This window comes from Meriones unguiculatus, chromosome 8, assembly GCF_030254825.1.
Source record: "Meriones unguiculatus strain TT.TT164.6M chromosome 8, Bangor_MerUng_6.1, whole genome shotgun sequence".
NCBI classification, from domain to species: domain Eukaryota; kingdom Metazoa; phylum Chordata; class Mammalia; order Rodentia; family Muridae; genus Meriones; species Meriones unguiculatus.
Window position 1 is genome coordinate 78293392 of NC_083356.1, and position 14761 is coordinate 78308152.

The 14761-nt window shown below is 45.1% G+C and overlaps 1 protein-coding gene across 8 annotated transcripts in view; it reads right to left on the reverse strand.

Moving 5' to 3' along the window:
* Positions 1 to 14761, reverse strand: part of Ttll11 (tubulin tyrosine ligase like 11) — a 224679-nt gene that overhangs the window by 173875 nt on the left and 36043 nt on the right. For 7 of the 8 annotated variants that reach the window (XR_009593829.1, XR_009593828.1, XR_009593830.1 and 4 more), the window contains one exon: positions 9872 to 10005. The exons of the other annotated variant lie outside the window; for it this stretch is intronic. Coding sequence is in view for 4 of the 7 variants with exons in the window: in XM_060390048.1 (XP_060246031.1) it covers positions 9872 to 10005 (134 nt within the window). In the remaining 3 variants the exon portion in view is untranslated. The remainder of the gene's footprint in view (positions 1 to 9871; positions 10006 to 14761) is intronic. 8 annotated transcript variants of the gene reach the window in all.

The window sequence follows — 14761 nt, forward strand, 5'->3', positions numbered from 1 at the left end:
ACTTCCTTCTTGGGTCAGTCTTGTGTCAAGTTGGCAAAGCCAACCAGCACAGACAAACGTGCAAATAAAGTCACCAGGAGGCTAGTGGACAAAGAAGAGTTAGTTTTCTTTTTTCCTGCCTTTACTCTGACCCACTTAAAACTTCTCTGCTCCTGTTCTAAAGCCAGTGGAGAACATCTCTCTGTTTTGTTTTCTCAAACAATGCGCTTGTCTACATCCTGAAGCGCTGACTCATAAGAGCTAACTTAGGACGGCCACTGCAGGGAGGCGGAAGCGCTCACGCTCCACGCTTTCCTCTGAGAAGCTGCAAGACATTATTGAGCAGGCTTTTGGCTTTATTCACTAAAAGTAAAAAAAAAAAAAAAAAAAAAAAAAAAAAAAAAAAAAGTCTTTGCTGAGAAATACAAACTCTTTCACCATAATAAATGCTGTTTTGATAACAAAACTGTACTTTTCTCAAATACCCAGATGGAAGACCATATGCAAAAAAAGAAAAAATTCAAGGAATCTTTGATTGGCCATCTGCTAAAATTGGAAAGCAAGCCTGCATCTTTCTCCAGCCTTCACAAAAATCCCCATGAGAAGCCTGCTGCATCTGCCGGCGCCACCTGCTGAGCGGATTTGGGAAAGGACTCAGTGCTCGGCCAGCGGGGTCTCCCCAAGCATGGCTGAAGTGAACTCTACTAATGGACACAAGAAATCACAAAGCTCCAGTTTTCTCTATTGCTTTACAGTGACTCACACCTTCTCTACCACATACACACACTAACACACACACACACACACACACACACTAACAAACCAACACACATACACTAACACACACACACCAACACACAGACACATACACACAACTAACAAGCACACAAACACATACCAACTCACACACCAACACACACATGCCAATACACACACCCCCATACACACACATACCAACACACACAGACACCAACACACACACCAACCCCTGCCCCCACTACCTCACGTACACAGAGTCAGAGCCAGACAGGCACTCACTGTGGAGGCGCCATCCCATGTCTGGTAAAGCTTTGTGCATGGCTTTGCCTGCTGAGAAAGCACTACACCAGCACACAGACGACCACCTATCTGAAGGACACGCCAGCACCCTACAATAAGTGTGTTCCTTAGAGCCTTATTTGCTGAGCAACAGCGACAAATGTGAGAACTACCTAACACAAGTTATGAGCTCTTATACAATGACACGCGAATCAGCACTGACCCGGAAAGATGTCGGAGCATGGGGGCAGGGGGAGCAAGCTAATGAAGAACCCACTGTTTCCCAGAAAAATCTGCCTCTGTTACAACACGTGTTTGTTTGTACATAGGCAAGGCTGACTGAATACACACTGAACTTTTGGTTTCTGATTGGTGGAGCTCTCTGGGGCCATAACACCCTGAACACACCTCATCTCACCTAGTAAGTAGGGACTGTTTTGTTTTATTTTGTTTTGTTTTGTTTTGTTTTTTAAACAAGGTCTCACTAAGGTCTCACTGGCTGGCCTGGTACTCACTATGTTGGCCAGGCTGGCTTCCAACTTAGATATCCTCCTGCCTCAGCCTCCCAAGTGTTGGGATTAACGATGTGTGCCACCTGCAGACTTTAATGTTAAAGACATTATTTTCTGGAAAACCAGGGAAGCCAATGAAAATAATAACGCCACATTTCAAATCCAGATTTGCAGCTGAGAAGGAATGCCATTATTAACCATTCACTGGACGCCTACCTGCTCTCTAACAGGAGCATCTTTCTGTTTGGATGTTATTGTTGGGTCTTGACAGCCCAGGTGCTCAGGACTGATTGACAGCCTGTGGTGCCGTTACAGGGTGCTGGAAGGTGAGCCCTCCTGGGAGGTTACTGTGTTATCTGTTGTGTGCCCTCAGTGGAGCTTGTGGAATGCCAGCCTCTTCTCTTGCTGGTTCCCACTGCCATGAGGTGAGCAGGTCCCTCACGTTCCTGCCGAACGTGAGCTGCTGCATGAAAGAACAAGGCAGCAGGGCAACCAGACACTGACTGTGGCTTGCATTTCCAAAATGATGAGCCAAAGTCACCTTTTCCCTCTGCAGGTGGATTGCCACATGTATTTTGCCATCACGACAGACTATCCACTCACACAGAGATGAAGTCATGGGGCTGAAGGAAGGAGGGAACAGAGACCCCAGAAGCAGTAGATGGTAGGAGCGTCAGGCCCAAAGCCAGAAGGCTACAAGTTACATCGGAGACTACCCAGTTCTAATTGTTTCAGCTTCAGTCAAATGGGCATTCCTATAACAGGGCTTAAAATGCCAAAACAGGAGGCTCGTGGGGCCATCTCTTGACTCATCTTCTGACTTTTACCGCAGAGAAGGGACGGATGCAAAGAGTCAACAGGAGAGCCAGAGGCCCCTTCTCAGTCCCAGGGAGGCCATGTGCCTTCTTCTCCGGGAAGACAGCTCCTTTTCTTGGGCATCCCATCCTGGCAGCTCACCAGACTCCAGAAGTGTCCTGTCTTCTCCAGCTCCGCTATCCCTGAGTCTCTTTGGTGCCACCTAGTGAATCTTCCTCACATCTGACCCTTCTTCTCCTCATGCTGCCTGTCTCTGCGGTCACGGTAGAAAGTTCTGAGTTTTAACACGAGGTGGGGCGCTTTTCAAGACTTCTGTGTAGCCAGGCTGGCCTTACCTTTCAGCCTCCTGCCTTTATCCCCGGGTGCTGGAATCATAGGCATGCATCAGCTTCCCCAGCTCGCCCATCACACTTTTCCTTCCTCCCTCTCTCATTTCACTCCTGTACTCTCCTCCATCTACCCTGCACACCAACAGATAACCTTCCAATTCTAAAATCCAGCCATCACCCCCCCCAATTTTTCCTTAAAGCTTCCATGTGTGTCGTCCCCCCCCACACACACTGTTAAGTTCTTTGATCTGGCGTTCAGCTGTCCATGGCCTTCAATGGAGTCTGCTCACAGTTGATCTACTGTCAAATTATCTTCTTTACACTCAGCCAACAGCTCATTTCCGGTCGTGTGTCTCCCCTCCTCATTTTCAGCGTGCCACGCTGCTTCATGAATCAGTGCTTTTGCACATACTGTTTAGGCTTTGCGGTGCTCTGGATGAGAGTGTCTCCCACACGCTCACGTGTTTGAACACTTGGTCCTCAGTTGGTGGTGCTGTTTGGGGAGACTATGGAAGGAATGCTCAGGAAGTGATCAGCAGCTCCCCGCTCCGCCGCCATGCTTCCCCTGACTGCTAGCATGCCTTCCTCACCATGGTGCACTCTATTGCCATGGACCATCAAACCAGCATGAGTCCTTTTCATTGGCGTAATTTGTTTTTACCACAAGAGCAGAAAAACAGCTAATATAAGCTTTGACTAATAAATGGTAAACACAACACTCCAAAGTCTGGCTGGAAACCCCTGTACCAGAGACCTCCCCTTGATGTTCAGCCAAGTACGGATCAGCACACTTGTGTGAAGAAACTAAGATCAAAGAAAGCACCATCCAAAAGGATTAGAAGTGGCAATGCCCGGTAACCACACAGTACCAAGAATAGTATGTGCTCACGAGCCAGAATGAGAAACATCAGGATTCATGGAACATCGGGTGGACCAAGCATAAAAGTCTTGCCTTAATAGAAAGGGAATAATTAGACTCAGGCTGAGTATGGCTCTAGGAAGAGCAATATTCCTCCAAGTCCCTTACCTGGATCCTATAATCCTATAGCACAGTTCAAGAATTTGGTAGGAGCACAACAACCTCCAAGACTCAGAAGTCTCAGATTAGGTCTCCCTGTCCCACATCCCAGAAGAGAGAGAGAGAGAGAGAGAGAGAGAGAGAGAGAGAGAGAGAGGCCACAGTATGCATATGGAGGATCAGAGGACAACAAGCAGAAGTTGGTTATCTTTTCCCACCATGTGGGTCCCAGAGATCAAACTCAGATTTGACAGGTTCGGTGGCAAGCACCCTCACCTGCTGAGCCATCACCCCAGCCTACCCTCCCAGAATGTTTTTAAGTAAGTGGAGCATCAGTGAACTATGCAACAACTTCAAATGATCTAATCTATGTGGAATGGAACTACCAAATGAGAAAAGAGATAGAAAAATAAATCTGAAAGAAATAACAGGTCAGATACGTTTTCTACATTTTATGGATGATATATGTCCACATTTAACTTAATGAATCTCAAACACAAGAAACATGAGGGAAAATTCTACCCAGGACACATCTAATCAGAGTGTTCAAAGTCAGCCATACAGAAGAAGTACTTGAAGCAGAGAAAAAGGAGTTGTTCCATAGTGAAGAGAGGAGAAGAGATAACGGTGACAACAGATTTTACATCAGAAATAATATATAAGCAAAAAAAAAAAAAAAAAAAACAAAAAACAAAAAACAAAACAAAAACGAAATGCAAAAATCAGGAGGATGTCTGCATGCATCGCTTCCATTCAGCATTGTGCAGGGGTCACTCAAGGTGACCCACACGAATAAAGAGTTAAGGGTGACCTTGGCTGAAGGATCCATACCTCACGTCCATGGATCAGAAGATTCCATGTCGTTAAGATGGCAAGTCTGCTCAAACAGTACAAAGAGTGGACAATGTCACTCAAAATCCCAGTGGGAATTAGGGAAGAGGGATATGAAAATTGAGAATAGTCTCAAATGGGAGGGGATTACAACGCAAGCGGGCTATCTGTGCTGTCTAAAAATATCTGTCTCCCTGCAAGACAGTGACTCCAAAGATTAAAGCAATGTCTCTGCAATAGAGACGTCTAGCAGACATCCTAATAACTCAGTTAACCCACCTCCGGGAATATCACACATTGGTGTCATATACCTCCTGATGTGTTGGCTTCAGGAGGTCACAACATGGCACACGCATAGTGTGTGTGTGTGTGTTGTAAAAATGTGTAATCTAAATTGGATTGTGAGAGAAATTGGATAGACTCAAGTTGAAGGTCCTTCTGAAACAACAGAAATTGGCAATACTGCTCAGAACGTCAAGGTCATGAAAGACAAAGACTGAGGAACTGTAACAGCTTGAAGGAGGCTAGCAAGAAATAACGGTTAAATCAAGTCAGGGGTCACAGTGTGGGCCCCGAGCCAGAAGAGGACATTAGCATTGTGTTTAGTGGTGTGTCAGGGTTCTCTTCCAGTTTCAGTGACTGTGTACGCTGGGGAGGCTACAGGGAGGGGGCGGGAGAACAAACTGTACTGACTTCAGAATATCTTATGAGTCTAAAATCATTTCAAACACTTTAGAAACTGAAGGCAAAATACGCTTTCAGTTGAGAACAGAGGGAATTTGCCACCTGCAGACCTGCACTACCAAAAAAGGGCACTAATTGAAATCCCGCAGGTCAAACAAAAATAAAAGTAGACAGAGCCCAGAATTCGGAATGCAGAGGGCCAGGATGTTAAAGATGTGTGGTAAGTATCAAAGCCAAATACAGTCAGTTTTCAGGTTCTTTAAAATAAGCAACTTTTCATCAGACATGGGGACACATACCTTTAATTTCAGCAGTCAGGGGGTTTTGGGCACTTGAGGCCATCTTGGACTTTATGAGACTAACAAAATCAAACAATTTTTGAAGCATAGAGAATAATATGTTGCAGAATTAGCAGTAAAATACATTGCAAAAGCATGTAGTTGGAGGGTAGGGACAAGTCTGTGCTGTTTTAAGCTGCTTGAATTGTCTTAAAAATATGGTAATAATTAATGGTAAATATGATAAGTTAAAGATGTTCTGAAAAACCTAGACTATAGGATTAGGATTAAGAACTAAACACATTTTTAAAATGGATATAGTTAATAAAACCTAAAGAAGAGACAAAGTAATGTTGTTTAAAAATTCAATTAATCTAAACAAGATATAGAAGTTAATTAGCAAGAGTCCGGACCTAAATCCAGGACAATATTATACACTAAGTGTAAGTAGATTAATTTAAAGGTACTGGCTATTAAGCAGGAAAAGGACAATAACCTGCTCTCAACAAAAAGGAATCTTTTAAACGCGGATAGTTTGAAAGTAAAAGAACAGAAAAGTCTATCATAGAAATACTAAGCCAATAAAAACTGGAAGGTACCTATCAGTTTCACAGAAAGCAGACTTTAGGACAAAGAAAACATTAAGGAGTCTAACCATTAAATTAAGAAAGTTTCAAGATGCATGCAGAGAGCACTGACAATTTAAAGAAGAAACACAACTACAACCATTGTTGGAAATTTTAGTAATTAACAGAATGCAGTAAATCAGTAAAGGAAGACAGAACACTACGAAGAGCTAAGTTGACCTGACATTTACAGAATGCTACATCAGTCACCCCAGAATACAGATCATTTCAAGTGCTTGTAAAATGCTCACCAAGACAGACAACATACAGAACACAAAAAAGTTTTCAGCACTGTTTAAAAGATTGAGGGGCCAGCAAGATGGCTTAGAAGGAGAAGGCCCTTGCTGCCAGTCCTAATAGCCTGAGTTCAGTTCTGAGGACGGACAAGGTAGGACATGAGAAGATATTCCCAAAGAGCGTTGTGGCAGGTGTATCACCCCAACACTGACGCAGGCAAATAAAAGTGTAATGAAAAATTTAATCATGCCATATCAAAATGAAAGGGCTTAAGATAATAAAGAATATAGTTTCCAACATTAGCAAAAGAAAACTGAAATCAGTAACAGAAAGTATTTAGGAAATATAAAAATAACTCTAAAACTAAATAATACATTTAGAAACAGCCCACGAGCAGAGGAGAATTCTTAAAGAAAAGCAGAGAACACGAAGTGATAACAAAAATGCAAAATGTGAAAGCATCTGAGATGCAGTCAAAGCATAGCGTACAGGAAAATGTGTTGTCTTAAGGTTTCAGCTGGGAGGAAAACATCCAATAGAGGCCCCGCCTCAAAGCACCATGGAAAGACAGAACTAACTCTGACCTTGTACAGACCTGGCAGAAATGAAGAGACTCAGATCATTCCATCTGACTGGTTCCTGACACAATGGACCCAGGAATCTCAATCTGGGGAAAGGAAAAGAGCCAGCCAGAGGGGCACCTTTTCTCTCAGAAAGAGATTTCACGTAGTCCTAACAACTTGTAGAGCACTATGCAGAATGAAACTGAAGCACAGACGATGACGGATGGGTCAGTGCTGGGCAGGACCACAGTTTGACAGGGCTGCTCATCTGTGCACATCCTTGGCCTGCTACTTAAACTTTGTTCTCACTTCAGGACCTTTGAGGGTTTGCTGGATCTCTCTGCCCTTCCCCCCGTGGGGCCACACTGAATAAGTTTCCATCCATTTCCCCCCTGGCCTTCAATGTTTAATTTGGTTCTTTTAATTGGCTTGCTGAGGAGGGTTGGATGGGCTTGCCTGGGAGCACAGTTTCGGGTAACACCATGCTACATTCATGCCTACTGCCCTTATATTCTCACGCAGACAATAATAATGATTTTTCAGTACTTAAATATGCTATCAGGCATGGTGGTATACGTCAGCACTTGGAATTAAAGCGACAGGTAGATCTCAGTAAGCTCAAGACCAACCTGATATACACATGAAGTTCCAGGACAGCCAGGGTTACATAGTTGTACCCTGTTTTAGGAGAAGGAGGGGGGAGGAAAAGGAGGATAAAGAGAAAAAAGATGAACAATATTTTAAATATCAAAAGGTACATGAAAAGGAAACATGACTAAATCAGAGCATAGAGGCCCATGCTTGTAATTCTAGCACTCAGGGTAAAGGAACTAAAAAGGAATATAGTCATACCCACCGGAAGAACCTCTAAAATGGAAAGGCCTCACAATGTCAGACAGCTACAGCTGTCAAAGCCAGTGGGAGAGAGGAACTGCTACTTTGGAATTGCTGGTGAGAAAGCTGGAGATTTACAAGGGTGGCAAGACCCTAAGATTCCCAGGAACGCATGCATATACAGGTTAATGGTAAGGACAGCTTTGCCTCACACCCAACTAGAAATACCCAAGTTTCCAAATACGCCCCAAACGCAGGCTGGGTAAGCAGCTAATGGAACACCTGTCAACAAAAAGAATACAGAGGGCAAAGCTATGCAAGGAAATGAACACGGTTAGACCTCAAGACACTGTTGATTTCTCTGGTTTCCTTTTCTATTTGCACTGAGAGAGGAGGACTGAGCGGACTGACCACAAGGATGCACACAAGGGCTTCTGGGGACGGCTGGTTGGCGAGCTCTTCTCACTATATCTTGAATACAGCTGGATTTGGTCTTAATTGGTTTCATCTTAACATAGAGTGTTATACAGATCAGGGGGGAGGGGGGCAGGACCAGACGTGAAAATGGAAGCGCTGAGAGCTATTTTTAAAATTAACTTTATTGAAGCAAATTTTACACACAATAAATACACCTGAGTCAACAGATACACAGATCCACATGTCCACCATCTATAGATCACCTATCATCTATCTAGCTATCCATCTATCATTTATCTATCTATGTATCTATTTATCAACTATATATCATCTAACTATCCATCAATATGTATCATTTATCTATCTGTCCATCCATTTATCTATTCATCTATCGTCTGCAATCTATCCATCTATATTTTATCTATCATTTACCTATCTATCTATCCATCCATCTGTACATCTATCATCTATCTATCCATCCATCTATTTATCTATCTGTCACCTATCATCCATCTATCTACCATCTATCTGTCATCTATCTACCATCTACCATCTATCATCATCTATCTACCATCTATCCATCTAACATTTCTCCATCCATATGTGTCTGTCTATCCATCTATCTATTATATCTATCTATCTATCTATCTATCTATCTATCTATCTATCTATCTATCACCTATTTCAATGCAGGAGCTCAAACCCAGGGTCTCTCACACACAGGGCAAGCACTTCTCTTTCAAAATGAGAAAGCTATTTTTGGTTTTGGTAAATCTTAATATTATTTCAAGTTCTAGATTTTTATATTAGACCCCAAAATAACATTGAGGCATTTGAACAGACTCTAGGTCTCAGTGTTGGCTCTAGACTAAATGATACATCTTGAGCAGATCCATAATTTCTCAAAGCCTTGGCTTTCTCAGTTGTAAAATGGAGATATTCATAAAAATGGTGACATAAAAATTATTCTAGGGTTGAAAGAAACCATGGTAAGCAGCAAGCACAGTTCCCAGACTACAGTAAAACCACAAAAGTAGCTGACTTGTCTTTGTGAGGCCAGGATTTGTTGCTGTAACCCATAGTTTACAGGGTTACTCTGTAACCCATGGTCTGCAGAACTCGCCAAACATTTTGAAATGGTCTGGAGTTAATCTTGTCAAAAGGAAAAACTCAAGTAAACGGTGATTCCAAGTCCCACTTTCCCACCACCACTATTTCAAACTGTTAGCCAAGGCTCTGGAGTAGCTTATGCTCAAACATGCTGCTCTCAAGGTGGAAGGGCTGAACCATTGGAAAGGTGATTCTGGCCCAAGTTTACAGCAGGACACAAAGAAGGCTTTCCATGTCGGGTTGTTAGACCTGCTGGCCGGCCTTTAAAGCAGCCCAACTGCACCGGTGGCTGGGGTGCACAGCCCCAAGATCCCCCAGCCGGCCCCTTCCACCTGTGGGCTCCACCTCTCTCCTTCCTCTCCCTGGTTTGCGGGCTCCCTGTCTCCACCAACCTGCTCTAGCAACTGTCACTTCTCCAGTTAACCTACCTGTCACCCTGCGTTGATGGCTGCCAACACTCACGGTGTACAAGCAGGTCGCTCAACTTCCTGGCGCTCCCCCCTCCCCCGGGCCGACTCCCAGCACACAGGACCCGGGACAGCTACAGTCACAAGCACAGTTATCACTCAAGGACCACAGGCCATGGGCGTGCCATCTACCTGGCTAACAAAGAGCTGGAACTCGTCAGGCAGAATCCACGAGCGAGGGTAGAAGTTGTACTCTTCCGGAAACAGGTTCTGCATGATTCTCAGCGCTCTGCTCAGAGTGATTTTACGCACCATCTCTGTCATGCCTGGGGAAAGGGGAGAAGCTGTGAGGCTCAGGCTGGGGCAGCCATTGTTGGGGACCTCCCACCCACCGGGATCACTTTCTCGGGCAGCAGAGATTCATGGGTTAGGAGGCTCTTGTAAAGTAAGGATAATGGGTAGATTCACTCTCCCTCCTTAATCCTGAAAAAACAAAACAAAACAAAACAAAAAAACACAAACAACAACAACAAAAACAATTGAAAGGACGAGTTTTTGCTTCCTGTCTGAGCCTTGTGTCTAAGAACATCCTTTGTCATCTTTGTGGGTAATGAAGTTCTTCTACCTTGCACTTAAAACTGAGCCCCTCTTCAATGCGTGGCCAGCACATATTATTTCAGGGATCTTTTCTGTCCTGTTTTCCTGGGGAGATTATCTAGTGGACTCTGGTGACATTATGAGAGGCTTAATTAAGCTGCTTTGTTTTAATCTTTCACGACTACTGAAGGGATGAAATAGAAAGACACACCTTTCAGCATGAAATCTTTCCCTTTAATTCAAGGACAGGAGGCAGGAGAGTGCCCGCTGCATGGTTTATAGTGTTGCTCACAGGGAGTGGTGGGCTTAGCAGGCTATGGGAGTGAGCACTGGCATTCATTTCTCCCCGCACTCATTCATTTATTCGCCCAAAGGGGACTAAAGTGTTTCTCTTAAAAACATGTGGCTGTTTTTATCTTTATGTGTGTTTGTGTGTATGTGTGTACCTGTGTGCTTGTGTTCATGTGGGTAGGTGGGCATGTATGGTTGTACATCTGAAAGGCAACCTTCGGGGTCATACCTCAGGAGCTGCCTGCCACTTTTCTCAGTGTGTGTGTGTGTGTGTGTGTACATGTGTGAAGAGGCCTGTGACTGTTGTTTGTGTGTTCTTCCCCCATTGCTCCCCACTTTATTCATTGATGCAGGGTCTCTCACCGAACCCAGGGATCAATGATACAGTTGGTCTAGCCAGCCAGCTTGCTCCAGGAGCCCCTGTCTTCCAAGTACTTGAATTATACACAGGCCATTGTGCCCACCAAGCATTAACATAGCTTCTGAGGATATGAAGTCCAGTCTTAATGTTTGCACAACAAGAGCTTTTCTTGCTGAAACATCTCCTCAGTCCTTCCTTGTTTGTAGAGACAGGGTGTCTCACTGGTCTGGAGCCCAACAATTAGGTTAGGCTGGCTGGCCAGTGAGCCCCGAGGATCTGCCTGTCCCTGTCTCCCCAGGGGACTAAGGTAGCACTACCATGTCTGGCTCTTTGACATACATTTTGGTCATCAAACTCAGGTCCTCATGCTTGTGTGCCATACTTTACTGTCACAGAGAGCGCTGGCATCCTCTGCACGAAGTGCACGTAGATGTGGGGAGTGGCATCTTCTCACACTATACCCCTGCCCCGGTTATCTGGGTTTCTGGCAGAGCCAAGCCCATGCTCCCAGTCTAAACATATGAATGGAAGCAATGAAAGGCTGTGCATGCTCCATGCCCGGCACTGTTCGTGTTCCTTGGGCTCCAGCACTGTAGACTCCATCCTCTGCCTAAAGCAACCTCTCCCCACTTGAGAGCCTCCCTGGACTCTGGAACCCACTGTCACTTGCAGTGGCTGCTCTAAGTCTGTTCCCCTCTGCTAAAAACTTTGGTTCCGTTCTACAGCTGAGGGGTTTGGTGTGTTTTTCTGACCTCTGTGTTGGTGTCTTATCTTTTGTTCCTGTGGGTTAGTGGCTACCTGAGCAATACACAGAGCTGAGGCTTTGGCCTCATTCTCTCTCCTGGACCCCCTCTCTCCAACCTTGTTTCTAGTCCTCCTAGCCTACCCAGGGGGCTGGAGTCTCACTGCCTGGGACTGTAGCTGGCACCTGGGCTCCTGTCCCTACTGCCAGGCTCTGTGACTGCCTGCCTCCCTGGGTTGCTTATACACGTCTACCCCTACACAACTTCTATGGTGGCAGTTCCCCCGCAAAAGCCCCTAGCTCAAGTCACAGCTGCTGACACCAAGTGCTGGCCTCGGGTTACCACTTCTGAGCCCCAGGTTCTTCTGTTGGAGCCAGAGGGCTGATGGGTCTTTATTCCACTGGAGTCAACAAAGAGCATACAGGTTGATCTTCAGAGCAGGGTTTGACTGGTCAACTCACAGAGTCCTTCCTAAAGCTCTCTTTCTCCCCACAGAGAGGCCCGTGACTGCCCTGTGTGCCTCACTTCTCAGAACTTGGAACTCAGCAAAGGGCTGCTGCTTATGGCTAAGAAATGACAATCTGGGACTTTCTTAAAGAAAAGGCAGAGCCAGGTGTGTGGCACATTTCTGCAATCTCAGCAAGCGGGGGGGAGGGTGTGCAGCAGAGGCCAGCCTGATTGACACAATGACTTCCAAGCCATCAGGGCTACATAGAGACCCTGTCTCAAAAACAAAACCAAAAACACCAAAGCAAAGACCTATCTAAAGCAGAATATTTTAATGAAAAAAATCTTAATATATCACTTATGATATAAAATGTATTTTGAACAAAGAAAAGTACCCATAGAAAAGAAAGTAATAGCTAATACAGTGACACAGACAAGATAAATAACAGGAGTATCCTAAAGTTCTGTTTGTGCTGTATTTCTAGTACATTCTCTCCTGGGCATCCACCACATGGGAAATGTGCCTTTAGCATAACGGGGTATGTGTGAGGCAGATAAAGCCAGACACAACTGAAGCCAAAAGTCAGTCAGTTCTGGCTGGAATTGCCCTGCTTGGTGCAAAAACCTTGGTGGGCTTTTGTCTGTCCAAGGTGGAGGGTGTAGCTGTGCTGTTCCCCACCTGGAGGTTCCCAAGGCTGCTGTGTCATTACAGTCAATTAAGTGCTGCTTGCAAAGTGGAAAATTACGTGTTCCAGTCACTGGCATGTTGAGTATAGAATGGAGCACTTTTCTTTGGAGTGAGTGTTCTTGTGTAAAGCTAGTCCTTCGGGAGCACTTCCTTTCTCTTTCCTTCCTTTGCCCGATGTAGACCCTTAGCTGCTTCCCTCTCCCTCTCAGCCTTTGGGGAGGCAGGAGTAGAAAGAAGCTACAGATGTAGCCTCCTCCGATGAATTGCGAATCATGGCACAAGAACCCATGCCAATGCAGAGTGTTGTTTGTGTGCAAATTGTTTTCTCCCACGACCTCAAGAAGTCCTTTTTATGAAAAGTAGCCTTTGTGTGAACAGCAAGACAGAAAAGCAATAGCAGCAGGCCCATTAGAGCAGTGTGCAAGGACCCTGGCTGCCCGCTCGCTCTCACTCTCTAACAGAACCCTTTCTCTCTCTGAGGATGAATTTGACCTTGGGATAACTTCCAGCTCTGTTCCCCTCAAAAACCAATAAAGGTGGGATAACTGCTGTGTTGTCGAAGGACAGGGCACTCGGTTAACAGGAACTCAGATTGCCGAGCCATGTGAGCACCCAGCAGGAAGCGGAAGGCCCAGGTTTCCTGAGCGGTAGTTCTTGTAATTCAGCATAAGCCTTGCAGGGGGCGCTATCCTACAGAGTTAGGAGAGCTGCTGGCATCCACAGGTACCTAAGCCAAGACAGATGTGGACCTTGTCTCCTTGTGTCTCATCTTTCTTTCACTGAGGGCCGGAGACAAGTCCCTGAATCTTTTTGCAAACATTCCACTAAAGAGAGATGCTCCATACTGCCTGGCAGCCATGTTGTGCCTCTACCCTGTGACTCTCTGTGTGAACCAAGTACTGCCTCCAGCAGCACCCGTGTATGAGGGAGTGGTTAAGTTCAAAGCCCCTGGTGTGTGTGACAAAACTACCCAGTGTGTGGTATATGGATACTGAGAAATGATGGGCTTTTGTTTGTTTGTTTGTTTGTTTGTTTGTTTTGGTCTTAAGACATGCTCTCATTCCATGGTGTAGGCTAGCCTGCAATGAATTATATTGCCCAGGCTAGGCTCAAACTCATGGCAATCCTCCTGTCTCAGCCTCTCAAGTGCTGAGATTACAAGTATGAGCCACCACATCTGGCTAGCTAAGAGGTGTTTCTTGAAGATATGGGACAGGATACTAAAGAAAAGGACAAGCTGATTCTCCTTTCAATACAAGAGCAAAAGATATGACACTGAGAGAGGGCACTTTGCTATGGGACCTGCGCTGTGAGCTGCAATATAAAGATGACGGCCAGGGCTAAAGTCTGAGAAAACTGGAGCTGGAGAGAGCTCAGGGGCGAACAGCAGTTGCTGCTTTTCCAGAGGGTCCAGGTTCACTTCCCAGCACCCACATGGTGGCTCCCAGCCACTATGTAACTCTAGTTTCAGAATGTCTGATGTCCTCTTCTGGCCTTCACAGGCACTGCACACACATGGAACACGTACATGTAAACACATACATACATACATGTACATACACATAAAGTAAAAATAAAGAAATCAAACTTTGGGAGAAAATATAATCTTAAATGCGGAATGGAATTTGAGTGATTATTTCTTTAAAATTATTATTTTATTATAACATTGCAATTACAACGCATCAACAACAACAACAAAGTGTGGGGCCTGAATCTAGAAGCTCAATCAGATGTCCCCTCCTCCCTAAGAAGCCCCACTACCCTGTACATTTGTTGTCACCCAACCAGCAGGAAGAATGACTGTAGAAGAGATGGAGGGAGAGGCTGGAAGACAGAAGCAGCAGACATGGGGTGACCCTAACCATTTCCTACCACCGAGTCCTTGCAGGGTAAGTCTCGTCAGGAGACTCTCAGGTAAAGGCGGAGGCTGCCCACAGCCTGTGGCACTTAGAGTG